Source organism: Mya arenaria, chromosome 3, assembly GCF_026914265.1.
Source record: "Mya arenaria isolate MELC-2E11 chromosome 3, ASM2691426v1".
NCBI classification, from domain to species: Eukaryota; Metazoa; Mollusca; class Bivalvia; order Myida; family Myidae; genus Mya; species Mya arenaria.
This window is the reverse complement of record NC_069124.1, coordinates 88,830,271-88,848,893: the sequence shown is the minus strand read 5'-3', so window position 1 is coordinate 88,848,893 and position 18,623 is coordinate 88,830,271. Positions and strand designations below refer to the sequence as shown.

At 38.3% G+C, this 18,623-nt stretch overlaps 1 protein-coding gene across 10 annotated transcripts in view; it reads left to right on the top strand.

The window, feature by feature from the left end:
- Positions 1 to 18,623, top strand: part of LOC128227480 (cytoplasmic dynein 2 heavy chain 1-like) — a 49,201-nt gene that overhangs the window by 11,178 nt on the left and 19,400 nt on the right. For 4 of the 10 annotated variants that reach the window (XM_052938061.1, XM_052938065.1, XM_052938060.1 and 1 more), the window contains exons 13-43: positions 222 to 330; positions 688 to 836; positions 1,101 to 1,199; positions 1,467 to 1,606; positions 2,846 to 3,074; positions 5,237 to 5,364; positions 5,830 to 6,073; positions 6,990 to 7,139; positions 7,346 to 7,548; positions 7,790 to 7,945; positions 8,222 to 8,333; positions 8,993 to 9,163; positions 9,431 to 9,589; positions 9,824 to 10,047; positions 10,191 to 10,323; positions 10,566 to 10,796; positions 11,054 to 11,173; positions 11,419 to 11,574; positions 11,840 to 12,101; positions 12,287 to 12,405; positions 12,633 to 12,815; positions 12,979 to 13,202; positions 13,490 to 13,681; positions 13,786 to 13,909; positions 14,139 to 14,403; positions 14,516 to 14,723; positions 14,965 to 15,094; positions 15,870 to 15,890; positions 16,473 to 16,628; positions 17,385 to 17,483; positions 18,525 to 18,560. In XM_052938061.1, coding sequence (XP_052794021.1) covers positions 222 to 330; positions 688 to 836; positions 1,101 to 1,199; positions 1,467 to 1,606; positions 2,846 to 3,074; positions 5,237 to 5,364; positions 5,830 to 6,073; positions 6,990 to 7,139; positions 7,346 to 7,548; positions 7,790 to 7,945; positions 8,222 to 8,333; positions 8,993 to 9,163; positions 9,431 to 9,589; positions 9,824 to 10,047; positions 10,191 to 10,323; positions 10,566 to 10,796; positions 11,054 to 11,173; positions 11,419 to 11,574; positions 11,840 to 12,101; positions 12,287 to 12,405; positions 12,633 to 12,815; positions 12,979 to 13,202; positions 13,490 to 13,681; positions 13,786 to 13,909; positions 14,139 to 14,403; positions 14,516 to 14,723; positions 14,965 to 15,094; positions 15,870 to 15,890; positions 16,473 to 16,628; positions 17,385 to 17,483; positions 18,525 to 18,560 — 4,932 coding nt within the window. Of the gene's footprint in view, positions 1 to 221; positions 331 to 687; positions 837 to 1,100; positions 1,200 to 1,466; positions 1,607 to 2,845; positions 3,075 to 5,236; positions 5,365 to 5,829; positions 6,074 to 6,989; positions 7,140 to 7,345; positions 7,549 to 7,789; positions 7,946 to 8,221; positions 8,334 to 8,992; positions 9,164 to 9,430; positions 9,590 to 9,823; positions 10,048 to 10,190; positions 10,324 to 10,565; positions 10,797 to 11,053; positions 11,174 to 11,418; positions 11,575 to 11,839; positions 12,102 to 12,286; positions 12,406 to 12,632; positions 12,816 to 12,978; positions 13,203 to 13,489; positions 13,682 to 13,785; positions 13,910 to 14,138; positions 14,404 to 14,515; positions 14,724 to 14,964; positions 15,095 to 15,410; positions 15,423 to 15,869; positions 15,891 to 16,472; positions 16,629 to 17,384; positions 17,484 to 17,725; positions 17,747 to 18,524; positions 18,561 to 18,623 lie in introns of all 10 variants that reach the window. The other 6 variants (XM_052938069.1, XM_052938068.1, XM_052938064.1 and 3 more) reach the window with 5 other exon arrangements.

Sequence of the window (18,623 nt, the reverse complement as noted above, 5' to 3'; positions counted from 1 at the left end):
CTTATAAGCTGTCTGCATAATCAAGCTAAATGAAATAAGTATAAAACCAAAATATTACTTATTGCCTATAATTATCTATGGCCAGTATTGAATCTAATGATGAATAAGTTAAATCATGTACACAGTTATAATTAAAAAATATATATTGTAATTTGGTGATTAATATCAACAAAGCTAGCATACTTGAAAGTATGTAAAATTTAATGTTCATTTTGCTTTAGGTTGCCCATTTCTACAACACGATCGACCAGCAGATGATTGACAGCCAGAAGACTATGATGTTGGAGTCAGCCAAGGCCTTTGAGAGGCTCGCTAAGAACCCCAAAACTGGTAGGAAGTGCTTGTAGTATAAGAGGTCAAAAGTAGAAATGAAATTAATAAGCTCAAATCTTTATATTAATATTGTAAAAATTAACTTTCAGAAACACATGACAACCATTTTACTGGTGCTTTGCCTGCATGTTTGTGCTAGTTCTGATAACAGGGTTGTAATATTGTGTATTACATCATAACAAAGTCATCATTGAATAGCGGATAATATAAAACAATTCAGGCATATAGAAAGTATTTTGTGGGTTTCTTGTATGCACATTATGACAGAGTTATCACTCACATTAATAGTTAATAGTGACAAATGGAAAAGTACATGCACAAGTTATTAAAACTCCCATTTCTTCACTTCCACAGGTACCAAGGTGAAGGGGGAGGAGGTTCAAGTGACCTGGGACAACCCAGAGGAACTGGAGAAGTACATCCACAAGCTGCAGGCCGCTGCAGAGAGGCTGACATCCGAGAACAGGAAACTCCGCAAGTGCCACTACACTGTCTCGGACAAGGTACGGCCCCGTAGTGGTCAGGATATCTATTTTGGCACCCCAGAGATATGTAATAAGTGCATTGAAGGATTTGTCTATTGAAGTACAACTATGACCATAAACACTCTGTTTAGGATGAAACTTAGTTTCTGTAAATAGACTTTGTTATCATAATGTATTATTTGAATCCCCTCCTAAAAGAGTTAAAAGAAATAATGTTTGAAACCCAATTTGCTTTGTCATTTGTCAATTTCTATGTAAAACAAGCCAGTATTGTATGTACAGGTTCAGAACCTGATGAGTGTGGACCTATTGAGGCAGGACAAGCGCTGGAAGGAGGGTCTGATGGACATCAGGCACATCATGGCAGACCTTGTACAGAAGGTGGGACAGGAGACACACACATGCATACATATCTTATAGGGTTTTCATTCCAATAATTATGCAAAATAATTGCTTTCATTTGCCATGACAATATATCATTTCAGTGCATTAAAAAAATACCAAATATTTCTTAAATACTGGTGTTTTGTTAAAACTGTTAACAGTTATCTGTTTTATATACACAGAATCAGCTAAAATAAAGTATTTTTTTACTTTCTGTGAACCACTCTGCACCATTTATCTTAAGTAACTGTGATATGCTGTCAGGGATTTGTGGCTGAGCACATGGCGCCCTGGAAAGCCCACTGGGACCGTCAGATATACAAGGCCCTGGAGTTTCAGTACCGCATGGGCCTCGAGGCACTCAATGAGAACCTACCCGAGATACGTGTGGACATCACATACCGGTATGTGAATCACTGCAGAGGCAATATTGCCATTTCTCTTGGCATCTTTTATAAGAGGCCGATGTTAATGATGTGTAGAATAGTAGAATATGTGTAATAGCTCATCCAATGTCCTGCAAAGGATATGAAAGCATCAGTCAGATGGACCATCAGATTTAAAAACTTTTCAGAAATGGTTGCCAGGACAAAATCATATAAAGCACAATATATATTCACTAATATCATACATTTTATTTACCTGTGCTGTCACCTATTGCAGCTGCTTCTTTATGAATGAAATCATGAGGATATTAATAATACAAAATTCTAAATTGGCGCAATGAACACATGAATTTGAACCTTCAACCACTACAGTCATTACTTCCTAGAGGTTAGTTTGGACTTTTAAATAAGAATTCAACAATATTGTGGCTTCTCATCTGAATTGCATAAAAGATGACAACACTATTTAGTTATTCAGAGTGGACACATTCTTTATTCAACACTATCATTTCATTTTTGCTTTGTTTCTTACCAAGATACATGAATAGAACACAAACAGTCTGTTTGCTTTTTCTTGCAAGCCATTTCATGAAAGGAAGTACAAATCATTAAGATAGGCTGTCAACTACCTTGTTTTATATTAATAGCCATAAAAAAACACTGCACATAAGCCGAGCCAGGTACAAGCAGGGTACAAAACCACCATCTATCGTCATCAGCTAGTACATCTGGGAATTTTCAGATTATATAGTAAAAATGTCCTAGGAAAATGGATGCGTTGATTGGCCCATAGATAAGAATTTCAATGCTATTTGAAATTTGAATAGCAGAAAGGTGTAACCTTTGCAGAACACTTATTATCTTTAAACACAATGTCAAGATTTTGATTCATTTAGACTAACACCATAAATCTCAATTTGATAGTTTAGTAAGCAATGGCTAAAATATTTCATTAGATTTTAACTGTTGTATCCATAACAGAACAGCCTCATACCACAGTCCTGATGGGTATACACAAACTTGAGCAAATCTGTTTTGTTGTTTTAGGTTCTATTTTAGCTGTTCATTGCTGGACATGATATTGTTCACAACATTATGTTGATTATGTGTTTGTTGTTCTTGTTCAGTTCCTTCTTACTTCATTATTATCTTAAATAATTTTGAAATGATTAAAGACTGAAAATATATTATTTACTGAAAACAACAGTTCTTGCCAGTTAACTGTCATCATTACCACCATACTTGACTCCTATGCAGGCAGCGCCACCTGCAGTTCAACCCACCATTTGAGGAGGTTAAGGCCAAGTATTTTCGTGAGATGAAGAAGTTCATCAGTATCCCGAACATCTTCAAGGGTGTGGGAGAGGGCACTGAGAATCTCATATTCCCTGCTATTATTGACCGCAACGCTGACGGCTTCGTCAACTGCTACAAGAAGGGTGACGCTCTATTCAAACGCCTGGCAGAAGAACTGGAGAAATTTAAGGTTTGTGTTCATTTTTACACTTGGTTTTAAAAAGTAAAGGGGTTGAATATTTAACATGAACTATTATCAAAGCTATACTACACTGACTGTCTATAACAACTGTTTGTTTTAGGAATTTTACATTCAAATTTAATTAAGATAATCATAAATACTCTCAAAATTTGTTTGATGGTGTAAAGTTTTACAGAATTGCCAAAGAAAGGCATGTTGTCATTGCATTCGGTATATACTGAATTGCATGTTGGACTCATTGATCTAAGGAGTTTGCATGTTGGACTCATTGATCTAAGGAGTTTGCATGTTGGACTCATTGATCTTAGGAGTTTGCATGTTGGACTCATTGATCTAAGGAGCTTGCATGTTGGACTCATTGATCTAAGGAGTTTGCATGTTGGACTCATTGATCTTAGGAGTTTGCATGTTGGACTCATTGATCTTAGGAGTTTGCATGTTGGACTCATTGATCTAACGAGTTTGCATGTTGGACTCATTGATCTAAGGAGTTTGCATGTTGGACTCATTGATCTAACGAGTTTGCATGTTGGACTCATTGATCTAAGGAGCTTGCATGTTGGACTCATTGAACTAAGGAGCTTGCATGTTGGACTCATTGATCTAACGAGTTTGCATGTTGGACTCATTGATCTAACGAGTTTGCATGTTGGACTCATTGATCTAACGAGTTTGCATGTTGGACTCATTGATCTAAGGAGTTTGCATGTTGGACTCATTGATCTAAGGAGTTTGCATGTTGGACTCATTGATCTAAGGAGCTTGCATGTTGGACTCATTGATCTAAGGAGTTTGCATGTTGGACTCATTGATCTAAGGAGCTTGCATGTTGGACTCATTGATCTAAGGAGCTTGCATGTTGGACTCATTGATCTAAGGAGTTTGCATGTTGGACTCATTGATCTAAGGAGTTTGCATGTTGGACTCATTGATCTAAGGAGTTTGCATGTTGGACTCATTGATCTAAGGAGCTTGCATGTTGGACTCATTGATCTAAGGAGCTTGCATGTTGGACTCATTGATCTAAGGAGCTTGCATGTTGGACTCATTGATCTAAGGAGCTTGCATGTTGGACTCATTGATCTAAGGAGTTTGCATGTTGGACTCATTGATCTAAGGAGTTTGCATGTTGGACTCATTGATCTAAGGAGTTTGCATGTTGGACTCATTGATCTTAGGAGTTTGCATGTTGGACTCATTGATCTAAGGAGTTTGCATGTTGGACTCATTGATCTAAGGAGTTTGCATGTTGGACTCATTGATCTAAGGAGTTTGCATGTTGGACTCATTGATCTAAGGAGTTTGCATGTTGGACTCATTGATCTTAGGAGTTTGCATGTTGGACTCATTGATCTAACGAGTTTGCATGTTGGACTCATTGATCTAACGAGTTTGCATGTTGGACTCATTGATCTAACGAGTTTGCATGTTGGACTCATTGATCTAACGAGTTTGCATGTTGGACTCATTGATCTAACGAGTTTGCATGTTGGACTCATTGATCTAACGAGTTTGCATGTTGGACTCATTGATCTAAGGAGCTTGCATGTTGGACTCATTGAACTAAGGAGCATGCATGTTGGACTCATTGATCTTAGGAGTTTGCATGTTGGACTCATTGATCTAAGGAGCTTGCATGTTGGACTCATTGATCTAAGGAGTTTGCATGTTGGACTCATTGATCTAAGGAGTTTGCATGTTGGACTCATTGATCTAAGGAGTTTGCATGTTGGACTCATTGATCTAAGGAGTTTGCATGTTGGACTCATTGATCTAAGGAGCTTGCATGTTGGACTCATTGATCTAAGGAGCTTGCATGTTGGACTCATTGATCTAAGGAGCTTGCATGTTGGACTCATTGATCTAAGGAGCTTGCATGTTGGACTCATTGATCTAACGAGTTTGCATGTTGGACTCATTGATCTAACGAGTTTGCAAGTTGGACTCATTGATCTAAGGAGCTTGCATGTTGGACTCATTGATCTAAGGAGCTTGCATGTTGGACTCATTGATCTAAGGAGTTTGCATGTTGGACTCATTGATCTAAGGAGTTTGCATGTTGGTTGGAATCTTACGAACTTTAGCGAAACACAATTAATACACAATTACTACTCCTGATCACTGATATCTGTGTATATGTGTGTATTCAGGAATGGGTTGTTCTGGGCTCACTGGACCTGGAGGAGTTCATCGAGGCCCACCTCAAGGAGCAGGCTGACTGGGAGAAAAACTTCAAGGCCCTGAAAATCCGTGGCAGGGACGCTGAAAAACTACCCAAGTATGTACAATGTATATATAAGTAGGGTTTTAGCTAAAGTGTTATGGAATGGTATTATGATTATAAATACATACAAAGATAATATATTTGGCGGTTAAAACCTAAAATTATTTTGATTGAAAATAATTCCTAAAGTTTTCTGTCAAATACATAATGCTCAAGTTTTTCACAGCCCGATACAATATGCTTCTCCCTTAGCTGCCTGTCCCTCTTCTTTAGCATCCTGTCCTTTGTAAAACCTGGTTTAAACTCTGTATTAGAATATCAGATAATGGTTGATATAATATCTAGTTATTCAAGCCTAATTAAAGCTAGTTTCTACAAAGTCCATGTGCGCAAAAAATTATACATTTTCCTCTATGAATGGTTAGATTTAGAAATTAGTACACTATATGAATTTTTTTATTTATGTAATTGTAGTTTAATAATAATTCAATATTTTAATTTGTATTCTGTTACAAACAGCCAGGTCAAGATCAACTGTATCACTGTGAACACCATGCCAGTAAAGGCTGTGATTGACGATCACATCCAGCGGCTGTTTGATGCCTTGCTCAACTCACTTCGAAAAGCTATCACAAAGGAGGTGACAGACATTGACACGTTCCTGAACACTTCAATGGAGGTGCTTTCCAAGCGACCACAGAGCACTGAAGAGATTGGCGAGGCTAACACAAAACATGCAGAGTTTGCAAAGGCGAGGAGGGAGGTACAACATTAATACTGCCTTTTAGTTTTAATTGCTGATGAAAGCATGAAAATTATTCATTGGAGTTAAAATAGTAAAATTCATACCCCAAGATATAGATATCTTAAAGCTATAAATGAATTATGAATGTCCTGTTCTTTCTCTTCACTGAAAAATCTTGTGTCACATGAAGCTCAAAAATAATTGCACGTCTAGTCATGAAGCTGCAAAGAATTGTTGGTCAGCGCAGTTGTGCACCTGCAAGTTGTGCACCTGCAAGTTGTGTGATGTTTCACAAGGTTAAGTAAAAGATACCGGAATAGCCCTTGACTTAAAAAATAAAAACTTGAGTAAAAATGGTTTGAAAAATATTGTGAAGCATGTACCTTCAAAAAGATTGTACCTACACTTAAGAAACTTTATAGGAGTGATGAACAGAATGGGCAGTTGTTCACCTGCGAATAATTTGACATTTCACTTGGTCTAACAATAGTTTAATGCTTTTAAATGTTTGTGTCGCATGTAGCTCCAAAAGTTATGCACTTACACATATGAGACTTCACAGGATTGTCGGTCAGCTTCGGAAAGTGTGCACCTGCTTTAATTTGACATATCACCCAGTCTTACTACATATTTGGCCATTGACTTAGCAAAACAGGTCTGAAAAAAAATATTGTGTCACATGTAGCTTCATAAGGATTGCATTGATTGTTGGTCAGTCTTATAATGCTTATATGCTTATGCTGTTAATTACATAAAATGAATTTAACCATTCCCTTGTACAGGCCACATCTGCAGGTATTTACTTCTGTAACAGCTCTGGTTTATTTTCAAGAATTTAAATGTACAGCCCATTTGAATGTGTAATTTTAAATCTGTAAAGCTCTGATTTTCTTTCTGAAGAACTAAAGCATGTGCATAAATATTATCTATCCAGATCAAGCCGCTGTTTGATAAGGCTGAGTCTAAGAACAAACTGCTACGTTCAGTAGCTGGAGGGGGTGTTGACTCCATCAACAACCTGCTGGCCCGCTGGGACAAGTTTGAACTCATGATGGAGAGCCATCAGCTTATGGTCAAGGAACAGGTAACTCCTTAACACTGTATGATATAGTGATTTGTAAGAGTGCAGCAAAAATTTTGAGATTTCTTTTAAATAATGGTTACATTAAATGGTTAATAGGGCAAATTCTGTGATACTTGCCCTTTAACATTAGCAATATATACATGGTACTTGATAGGTGGGATTTTACAGCAGTAAACAGAGAACTTAGTTCTGCCTCTCATCCCTAGGTGGATACCCTGAAGAAGAATGTAAGCTCACGTGTGAAGACGTTTGAGGCTGACCTGGATAAGTTTGCGGCACGCTGGGCCCAGCTGAAGCCAGGAGACGAGGCCCTGGAAGGGGACAAGGAGAAACTGGCTGCCGCCATTCAAGTGATCAAGGACAAACGACAAGAGTTCCAGGAGATAGAGGAAAACAGGAAAAAGCTTGTGTATGTACACAGGACTATTGTTGATTTACCATATGATATCTAGCCATAATGTAAAGATAAAATCATTGCAGGTACTCTGTATGTGTAGTCACTATTGTGATTTAAACTTTGGTCATTTTAATAGAAGTCATTCAACAAATATATTACCTCAGAGTCAGATCTAAAAAGGAAAGCAGACAAGTAGTAAAAAAACAGATAAGCTATCCAATATGCAATATAATGTTCATGTACCGGAATGTAGGAGTGACCTGGAGCATTTTGAGATGACTGTTCCGGCCTTTGAGATAGCGGAGGAAGTAAACCGTTCACTGTCAAATTACGAGGCCATGTGGTTCCTGCTGGAGGAGTTTGACACTGGACTTCAGGAACTTGCCAAGGAAGACTGGATCTCATTCAGGTACATACTCAGCACATGCACAGTTTAGATGGATAAGCTGGGAAAATGTATAGAGAGAGTCATTGCATTCCTTAATCATAGTAAAATGTCAATCCTGTTTGCCCAAATTATTATTTTTTTTTTTAATCTTAATACTCCTTTCTAAGGAGTGTCCAGTGAGGTAATTAGGAATCCAGTCACCTACCTGTTTAGAATTAATAAAAAGGTGTTTAATGCTTCAAAAATAATACTTATGTGTGAGCTAGGTATAATGTGCTTATGTTTATACCATCACAGGAGTAAGACATACATGTTTGAAGAGTTCCTCAGTGGATGGTACGAAAAGTTGAAGGAACGTGAAGCCACCACTATGACTGTTAAACTTCACAAGGACATTGAGACTTACAAGGTATGTAATGGAAAAACATGAATTTTTACCACTTGTAGACCTCAGAAATCAACCATGTAGGATTCGAAATACCGCTTGTCTAGTACAATGATATTATCCTTAGTATATTTCTGTATGGAAATTATTGTCTTAATTATTGTCAATTAGAACATGGGAAACCAGAATTTTGCTTTATTTCGTTTTAAAATAAACCTGTCAGTCAAGCTGAAAAAGAATGTGACCTGAGCCAAAATTTACCCATCAGGGGTGGTTGGGCAGTTGTTAGTTTTTTGTCCAACATTAATATACTGATTAACCTATTATGAATACTCACAAGGAAGTGTTCTGGTTTTATGCCAAATAGAGGACATATAAACAAGTTTAATCAAATTTGTACTGAATGACTATGACTTTGATAATCTACGTATATCTTAAATACTAATTTAGTAATTTATAGCACTTGATACATAAAACACCACTATGTAACACATACCCTACAACGCTATTCATTTATGATACGTCTTGGCAACAGTATAACCCTAGTAATACATGAAATAAATATGATGACATTATTTCATGATGACCCCTTGGTAAGATTTGCTGCATTATTTACATCAAATATATGAGAAATGTACAAATATGATGTGGGCAGATATGCATGTCTTTTCATTATGTTCCAGAATGTGTTGCCAGTGCTGAAGTGGGTACGTGGGGAGCCCCTATCCCAGGACCACTGGCTGGAGCTGTTCCGCATGCTCAAGATGCCCCGTGGAACCACACTTGAGAAACTGAACTTTGGCCACATCCTAAAGGCCAGCGACCACATCATCACCAACGCTGATGCTCTCAAGGTATGACAGTATTACTTCAACCAAATATTGTCATGTAAACAAATAGAATTAAACACAAATAATAAATAGCTTTGTAAGCTCGAAAAGCTTCAACTGAGAATTTATACCAGTTTGAAGATTTTCATGGATTTGAAGTTGAAAAACATTTGAAATTTTCTCACTGATCTGCTTTCAATTGCTCGTCACAAGAAAACTGTTCATACCTAACGATTTAAGCAACTTAAGTATCAAACACGATGCCTGAATGTTGTTTGGTTGTGTGTTCAGGAGTTGAACCAGCGAGCACAGGGTGAGGTTACGATCCGTGAGGCAATCAGGGAGCTGGACCTGTGGGGGGCGGCGGCACAGTTCTCCCTCACCGAATATGAGGACTCGAACAAGAATGTGATACACCTCATCAAAGACTGGAAGGATCTTGTCAACCAGGTATGACAAAATAAAGTGGAGGAGATTTTAAAAATATCCAGACAAAATATGTGAGTATGAATAAAAGAAGATTTTATTTCAATCATTTTTTTGCAAGCCTTATTACCAACTTCTGCACATTCCCTTAGGTCAAATTTGTCTATCTGGATACACCTAATAGATCCATTTAATGTGGTATGTCTATGCCTACTAGATAAATGGTAAATAAATCTCCTGTGGTTCCCCTGTGTGTAGGTAGGAGACAACCAGAGTCTGCTGCAGTCCCTCAAAGACTCGCCATACTATAAGAGTTTCGAGGACAAGGCGTCTGTGTGGGAGCAGCGCCTGGCCGACCTGGACGAGTACCTGCACAACCTTAACCAAATACAGCGAAAGTGGGTCTACCTAGAACCCATCTTTGGTCGCGGAGCTCTGCCCAAGGAACAGGGGAGATTCAAGAGGGTTGATGATGACTACAGGTAAATAATAATGTCGAATATTTGTCTGGAAATGAAAACATATCATAAATGCGATATTGATCAAACTCCTTCATTATGATTGATAAATGTTATAATAAGAAAAGTTTCATCCCTAATGCTGAAAATGCATTATCAAACTGTAGGTCAATCATGAAGGATGTACGTCGTGACAACCGAGTTCTCTCCATGGTGAACAAGGCTGGTCTGAGGAACCAACTCACCACCATGCTTGACCAACTACAGAGGTGCCAGAAGTCACTCAATGAGTTCCTCGAGGTTAGAATCACAATAATCTTGCTTTCAAATAGTTCAAATAAATTTTGCTTATTCAAGCTTATAAATCTCTTTGATTGTCACTTAGCCTTCATGTATAACAGCCTTCAGGTATTTTCTGTGATCAAATGAAGATTGCCGCAGGAATGATCTGTAACAAGGAGGTGTATAGATTCTTTTGCTTTACCATATGTTATATATTAACTGAGGAGACGCTTTATGGTAGTTCCTTATTTGAATCACAGGAGAAGAGATCTCTGTTCCCGAGGTTCTACTTTATCGGTGATGACGACCTGCTGGAGATCCTGGGTCAGTCCACAAACCCAAATGTGATCCAGACCCATCTGAAGAAGCTGTTTGCCGGCATCCACAGTGTCCAGTTTGATGAAAACTGTCATCACATCATGGCCATGAAGTCTCTGGAGGGTGAAGTCGTGCCACTCAAGAGGAAGGTCAAGATTGTACCTGAAGTTGAGGTGCGCTCATCATTTCACTGCTATGTGTTCGGCATATTTGCCTTTTCATTGTGTTATGTTTAAAGCAAGTTTATTTCCAGTTTTCAATATCAAAATTAGGAAGCAACATGTGTCTAAGTGCAACTATTTTTAATGCTGCTTGGAACATTTGGCTTTCGAATAAGATAAACATGTATGAGACAAATACACTTCTAAACTTGAATCTACACAGAGGAAAATTTAACCCTTATGCACTAGTCCACTGGCTTGTGTTTCAGACATGGCTGGGTCAGCTGTCCGACGAGATGAAAAACACACTGCAGGAGCAACTGTTACAGTGTCTACAGGATGCCAAGCAGAGCAAGGGTGGCCTTGACCCCAACAAGTACCCCTCACAGGTACACGTGTATCAGTACACAGGCCAGGATTTTATACCTCCCAGTCTGATTGTTGTATACTCTTAACTGTAATAAAGTATACTGTAATGTTTTTTGGTTTTAGTACCAATAGCTGTCAAGCAAGTTCTTAAATGAGTGTAATAAGTATTTTAAACCACAACCATGTCATGACTTTGTGTTTTTTTGCATGAAGTGTTATTATCGTATCAGTACATTGGGCTTCCCTCCTTCTCCTACCTCTGCAGATACTGTGCCTGGCTGAGCAGATCCGGTTCAGCCAGAACTGTGAGGTGGCCATCAAGTCTGGTAACCTGATGAACTTTGCACGTGAGGTTGAAGGACAGCTAGAGTCATACACTAGTGTGGACCTTGGGGAGGCTGGTGCTGATGACGAGGCTCAGGTACAAATCAGGCTCTGTGATTAAATAGACATTATAAACAAAGAAAACTTGCAAGGAACTTGCAATACCTATGTGAAGAAGTATTAGAGAAAATCAATACAACAAATTACTAAAAAATTATTGAAATAGTTGGTTTACATTTTTAACTGGCTTGCAGGTCATTCTACTTAATCAAGCTTTTGTTTTACACAGAACTGAATGGCATATATTAAGTATGTGACATTGTGTGATTTACTTCGCTGAAATTACCATGTTCCCTGTGCAGGTGTTGGACTTGAAGTTGAAGGCCCTGATCCTGGATACCATCCACAATATGGACGTCATCCATTTCCTGCTCAATGCAAATGCCCGCAATCCTGCTGAGTGGATCTGGCAGAAGCAGCTACGCTTCTACCTCCGGAAAGACAACATCTGCATCATGCGCATGGTGGACTCTGAGTTTGAGTACACGTACGAGTACCAGGGCAACGCCGGGAAGCTGGTACACACACCACTCACAGACAAGTGCTACCTGACACTCACACAGGGTCGGTACAGTTCTGGCACACTTCTTCCTTGTTTTCTTTGACAAACATAATGATCAAACTCTTGAGAGAGTTCATGCCCCTGATTGCTTTGATATAATCTGTTGTAGTATAGGCTTGAAATGTTGGGGTTTTAATTACGGCATTTTTTCAACTTATTTCAAATTTGAGTAATGTGTATTTCCCAGGTATGCATATGGGACTGGGAGGGAACCCGTATGGGCCCGCAGGTACTGGGAAGACTGAGTCTGTGAAGGCCCTCGGAGGATTGTTTGGTCGCCAGGTTCTCGTTTTCAACTGTGACGAGGTAAGTAGTGCTTGTATTACTTTGTATGAAGAAAAATTGGATTACAGCTTATGTGAATAGTTCTCAGTTGTTAGTAGTATAACAATTTACTGAACCAATCTTGAGACAAAGAGTTTGGCAATAATTATTGAATATTTTTAAGGTTGTTCAAGCCAAACATCACCACCTTGTTATAAGAACGAAAAATAAAAAGTCACTTGCATGTCTTAATGTATGTGTATCTACAGGGAATAGATGTGAAGTCTATGGGTCGTATCTTCATCGGTCTGGTGAAGTGTGGTGCGTGGGGATGTTTTGATGAGTTTAATCGTTTGGAGGAGGCAGTGTTGTCTGCCGTCTCCATGCAGATCCAGGTCATCCAGGATGCCATAAAGAATAAACTCCCAAATGCTGAAGTGCTTTCCAGAAATGTATGTACATGTATGACCAACAGTACTCATATGATATTGTAAAGATTGATATACACAGTTTAGCCCCTGTGTCATGGTGTATTGCATACATTTTTCAGACCCTTACAGCGGAACTGAATCATGATCTACATAAGTATAACAACAATATTTGACCTATTTTAAGGTGAACATCGACCACAACTCTGGGATCTTTATCACCATGAATCCAGCAGGGAAGGGTTATGGAGGCAGACAGAAGCTGCCAGACAACTTGAAGCAGTTGTTCCGACCTGTCGCCATGTCCAAGCCTGACAATGAACAGATCGCTGAGGTCATCTTGTTCTCAGAGGGGTTCAAGCAGGCCAAGAGTGTTGGAAGAAAGCTGGTTGCCATCTTCAACCTTTCAAGGTGGGTGATCAACTTTCAGCACGTACGACTAACATTTTTGTCAATATATGTTGTAATTTTCACTTAAGCATGACGTCAACATCCACTTAAAAAACTGTAGTTTTTTTTAAAACATAATAGACAGGTGCAATAGAAGTAAAAAATAAATTATGGTCAAACTGAAAATCCTTAAGAATGTTAAATGTTTGTTGCCCGTACATGTTTTGTTGTAGTCTGGTCTCCTGACATCCACCTGATATTAAGCTTTAGCATTTCTTTAATGTTTTATTTCTCCCATCATCCCTCAGGGAGCTGTTGTCACCCCAACAACACTATGATTGGGGCTTGAGAGCGCTGAAGACCGTGCTCCGTGGCTGTGGGAACCTGCTGCATATGAAAAAGAAGTCTGGAAAGATCGATGCGGGCCTTGAGGCTAAACTTGTTGTTCAGGCACTCCGCATCAACACCATCTCCAAACTCACATTTTCAGACAGTATAAGGTACAAGATGATAGGGAATATGTTCTAGCAACTGAGCTTTTGTAAATTACATCAGTCTTTAAGTAAAATTAAATCTGATTTACACAAGAAACTTTTGTTTGTAGGTTTGATGCGCTGGTGCGTGACGTATTCCCAGGCATTGAGTTCAAGGACATTGAGTATGAGACGCTGGCCGAGGCCATCAGAAATGTCTGCAAGGAAACTAACTTGGTCATCAATGAGCTACAGGTGAGAGCCTTCTGTTGTTTTGATCCTTGAGCTGAAGTTTGTGTATGATGGATTTTGTCAAGTTTCTATGAGCTGTAGTATTATTCAAAATGAGTATTTGAAGAATGAAGAATTAAGATGCATATCTTCCAAAAATTTTCTTGCATACTTATATTAGTTAGTGTGCTACAAGTTTAATGTGTATAGTTATCATTTAAGTCTATAATAATTTACTCCATCCTGTATTCAGATCAAGAAGGCCCTTGAGCTGTATGAGCAGCTACGTCAGCGTACAGGAGTGGTTGTGGTGGGGCCCAGTGGCTCTGGCAAGTCCACCCTGTGGCGTATCCTCCGTATGGGCCTCCACAAGCTCAACAAGACAGTGAAGCACTACACCATGAACCCAAAGGCTATGCCCCGTACCCAGCTGCTGGGATCCATTGACATGGACACTCGCGAGTGGACCGATGGTGTCCTCACATACAGCGCCCGCCAGGTCGTCAAGGAACCTCAAGGTTATTGTTGCTTCAATAAAATGCTTTTATTATTAGGCTTGACTTTATTACAGATTTACTAATATTCAATTTATGCTTTACAAATGTGACAGTTTTCCATGTTGTTCTGCAGAGGTTCAGTCTTGGATCATCTGTGATGGAGACATTGACCCTGAATGGATCGAGTCCCTCAACTCTGTCCTTGATGACAATCGCCTGCTGACCATGCCATCAGGGGAAAGAATCCAGTTTGGGCCCAACGTCAACTTCCTGTTTGAGACACATGACCTGAGTTGTGCCTCCCCTGCCACTATCTCCAGAATGGGCATGATCCTCCTCAGGTAACACAACGCCATTTAAAACCAAGTATTCCCACATGGTCAGTTAGCATTTCATAGCTTTACTTTGTTCTGATAAGTTTGTCATTACTTTGTTTTTTCCTTTGATCTTTAAGTTTGTATATTTGACTATTATGTTTTGGAAAGTCTTGAATGAAGAATAACTGAAGCTGAAAAGTATTTAACATCATTGAAACATAGTTTTCTTCATACCCATGTTGCAACTAAATTCCTACCCTTTCAGTGATGAGGACACGGATGTAAAGGCATTGATCCACTCGTGGATCAGCACGTTGCCAGAGTCGGAGCAGCAGGTGCTGGGTGGGTACATCGAGGACTACTTCTATAAGGCCCTTGACTGGGTTCTTAAACAGGTGAGATCTTTTACCTGCGGTAAACCAGTCCGCTGGCCTCTCTCTCATGGTGCAACTCAAATATCGGGGTCTGTTGGGGGATCTGTAATTTGCGTGGTTGCACAAGAATGTGGATTTTTTTTGGTTATTGCTTAAATACCATCAAAGACATATTCTCAATAATTTTATCTTTTTTGTTGTGCAACATTATAAAGATAGTATTTGTTTTGAGTGTGTTTTGCATTATAAATATTATAAAGAAGTATCAATCTTAACATGTTTTAGCTGAAACTTTTGAATAAATGCCTTATTTCTAATGTGACACATGTGTATTTAGATCGCTCTGAAGGTAAAGGAAGGATAGTAGAAGAATGCTTTGACATATTAATAACTGCATGCACACATGTATTGCAGAGTGATTTCACCCTGAACTTCTTTCTTTTTATTCTCATATGTAGAAAAGTAAAATTGTAAGGCTTGAGTGATACCAGCTTCTTTGAGTGATTTTCTGAAATAGTGATTGGATTGCAGTGGCCTTGACAATAAGTGAAAGAACAAAAGAGCAAAAGTGGTTATGGTTTAGTATGGAACCTGTACAGAGGAATCTTGTATCATTTATTTTGTAATTTTCAAAGAAAGTTTATCTGTCAGCTACTCTATTGCATGGTTACCATTGAATGTTTGTGCATCATTTGTATAACACTACTCTGTAACATGAGTGCTGTGGAGAGTATTGTTGATTGCTTTCATGACTGTGTTAACAACAAAGCTTCAATTTATGCTTACTTAACAACAGACAGTGGTAAGAAACGTCACGGTGATTTAATTTATTATATATTTTGTTTAATCAGGTTATGGTTTTGTTTATACATGTGTAGTTTAAGGCCCCTGGTCTGCATGTATCAATGTGGTTGTAAGAAACTAATGTTTGTTTAACCTTTGATAGCATCAAGTAAGTACACATATTCTGATATTGGGCACATTATGGTAACATGTAGGAGTGGAGGATCCTAACATAGCTGTGGCACCTTTGTTTTACATGTATTATGTTATCACAGAGGTATTAACAGTCCTAACAGTTCATGTTTATTGTTTGTAACATCTGTCAGACACTTGATTATGTTTTCAAATTTATTCTGACCCTTTATGATACAAATAAGAGTTTGACAACTAAATCCTTTCCCGAGTAACATATTGGCATGCTTGTGTGTGATTTGCATGTTACAACTTACTCATTACTAAAAAAATATCGCATTCAATTGTAAAATAAGTAAGCCTCGATTTCATTTATAATTTAGATACTCTATTGATCCTTGGAGATATTGCTTTGCTTCAGTACTTTTTAGCTCTTGTCTATTTAGCATTCCTCTATGTTACATTCTACCACAACCTTTTCCAGAATGACTTTGTGGTGGAGACGAGCCTAGTGGGTGTGGTCCTAAATGGCCTGTCCCATCTGTCTCACGTGCGCAACAAGTCCCACTTCGCCATGTGCCTCATACGGGGGCTTGGCGGAAACCTGAATGAAGGGGCACGAGAAAACTTCGCTAAAGAGGTCAGGAAACCACTTTTTATTTGCCCATTAAGTTATACAGTAAAACTGCGGTCGTTCAAACAGGCGGTCGTTCAAGAACTGGTGGTCCTTCGAAGGTCGAAGCATAGTCCCAAACATTTTTCCTTCTATTTTTATATAAAATATACCAACGCTGCATCAAAACCTAAATAGGTCGAGGAGTCTAGCATAATAGCCAGTCCCATATACACAAATCATGCACAAAACCTTATGACTCTGTCGAGGTCATAATTTCACACATTTTCCCCAAACGTGTGTTCCAAAATAAACTTTACTTATTATTCAGTTATTGGTTTTTCTTTAACATTAAAATATTAAGTATACAACAGCCTTTCAACATGAGTGATATCCACAACGCAATACATAATCAGTGTCGAAGTAAACATGCAGTTAGACTTCAAACTTAAAAACAACACTGACATACATATCATAACAAACTGGAAATGGAAAACATCGGTTCCATCGAGGTCTTAGCTCGGACCCTGGTGTCCTCGAGCGATCCCAGTTTTAGTGTAGTAATAATCAGTTAAACATTTAATCGCTTGAACATTTATACTTTTATATGTTAGAATAATTATGTGTACATAAGTAAAGAATATTTAGAACTTTTTGATTTGTAAGGCAATTAAATAATTGTTCTTTGATTGGTGAACTTATCAATTTTGTTATCCATCATATATTATTCTGTTCCTCCAGTTTGTCTTGTAAGCTAGAAAGCCTGCCTGTTGTGTGTTTCAGGTGTTCCACATGACCCAGGAGATGCCTCCAGACTCCCGCAGGCCCCTCGACACTTACTATGACGAGGATATGGGCCGCCTGGCCACGTACACCATGGAGGTAACTCTCACCTTGGTCTGTTTGAATGTTGGGTCTGTGACTTGGTATTCAAAGTCAAATATAATTGATTTCATATCATTATATAGCTATTAATCATGAGAACATTTAGACCTGTTCCCTTGAAATTGGGATTTATAGTTTGACACTTTGATCATTTTTTTTTAATTGTTTCATGCCACCAACTATCATGCTATCAACCAAGAAGTTGCAATAATAATCCTGATGTTGACATTTTGTTGCAGATTTCAGCATTTCACAATGGGGTAGGTTGTGAACACTGCAGGTCTACGGTTGCATGTTACATTCATTATATATTATCTAGTTCAAGTTACATTGTTAATTAGCATTGACTGGCCAGTTGGTACAGACATACTGCTAGAAACTCATCTTCTACCTTAAGAACATCAACCGGCCCAAGTTATGGTGCTGATATGATGCTTTTGAGGATTGATTCTTATTGTTATTAGGAAAGCTGTGAGTCTGGCTGTTTAAAGTAGGGATGGCAACAAGTAGTAAAATTAATACTCGAGTACTCGTTGCCATCCCTAGTTTAAAGACATCATGAATGCAGAAAATAAAAATCAATCCTAAATTGAATTTTTAATTTTTCATGACAAACCAAGATATATTTACTTTAACAAAAGCATCATTCCTTATATTACTCTTGGATAAAATACATCAAGTACAGCTCCTCCTTGATGCTGATCATTTACTTTTGAGTCCAAGTAAATGCAAGGAATTATATTATAGGTCATAGATTTGCATAGAAATGACATTTATCTGTTAAAAATATTTGCCTTCTGTATTTGTGAGCAAGTCCATTGTATAAATATTATAGACCTGCTTCTGTACATATCTAACAATAAGTTATACCATAATTATACAGTAAGGCAAAAGCTGGTATTAACAGTAGGGCCCTTCCGGCAAGCTTGCTAAGTAACAGGAATATCAGCTTTACCATTGATACGCTAGGACAGAGAATTAAATATGTACTCTTATAGAATTCTGGATACGCTAGACATATGTTATCCATGCTTTTAGGGTAAAAGCTATGCATTAAAAGGCTACGTTGGTCAGGTAATTCTAGTGTCTTAATTGTGTTCAAGTGACGTCCTGATAACAAACTGTAAAATGTACAAA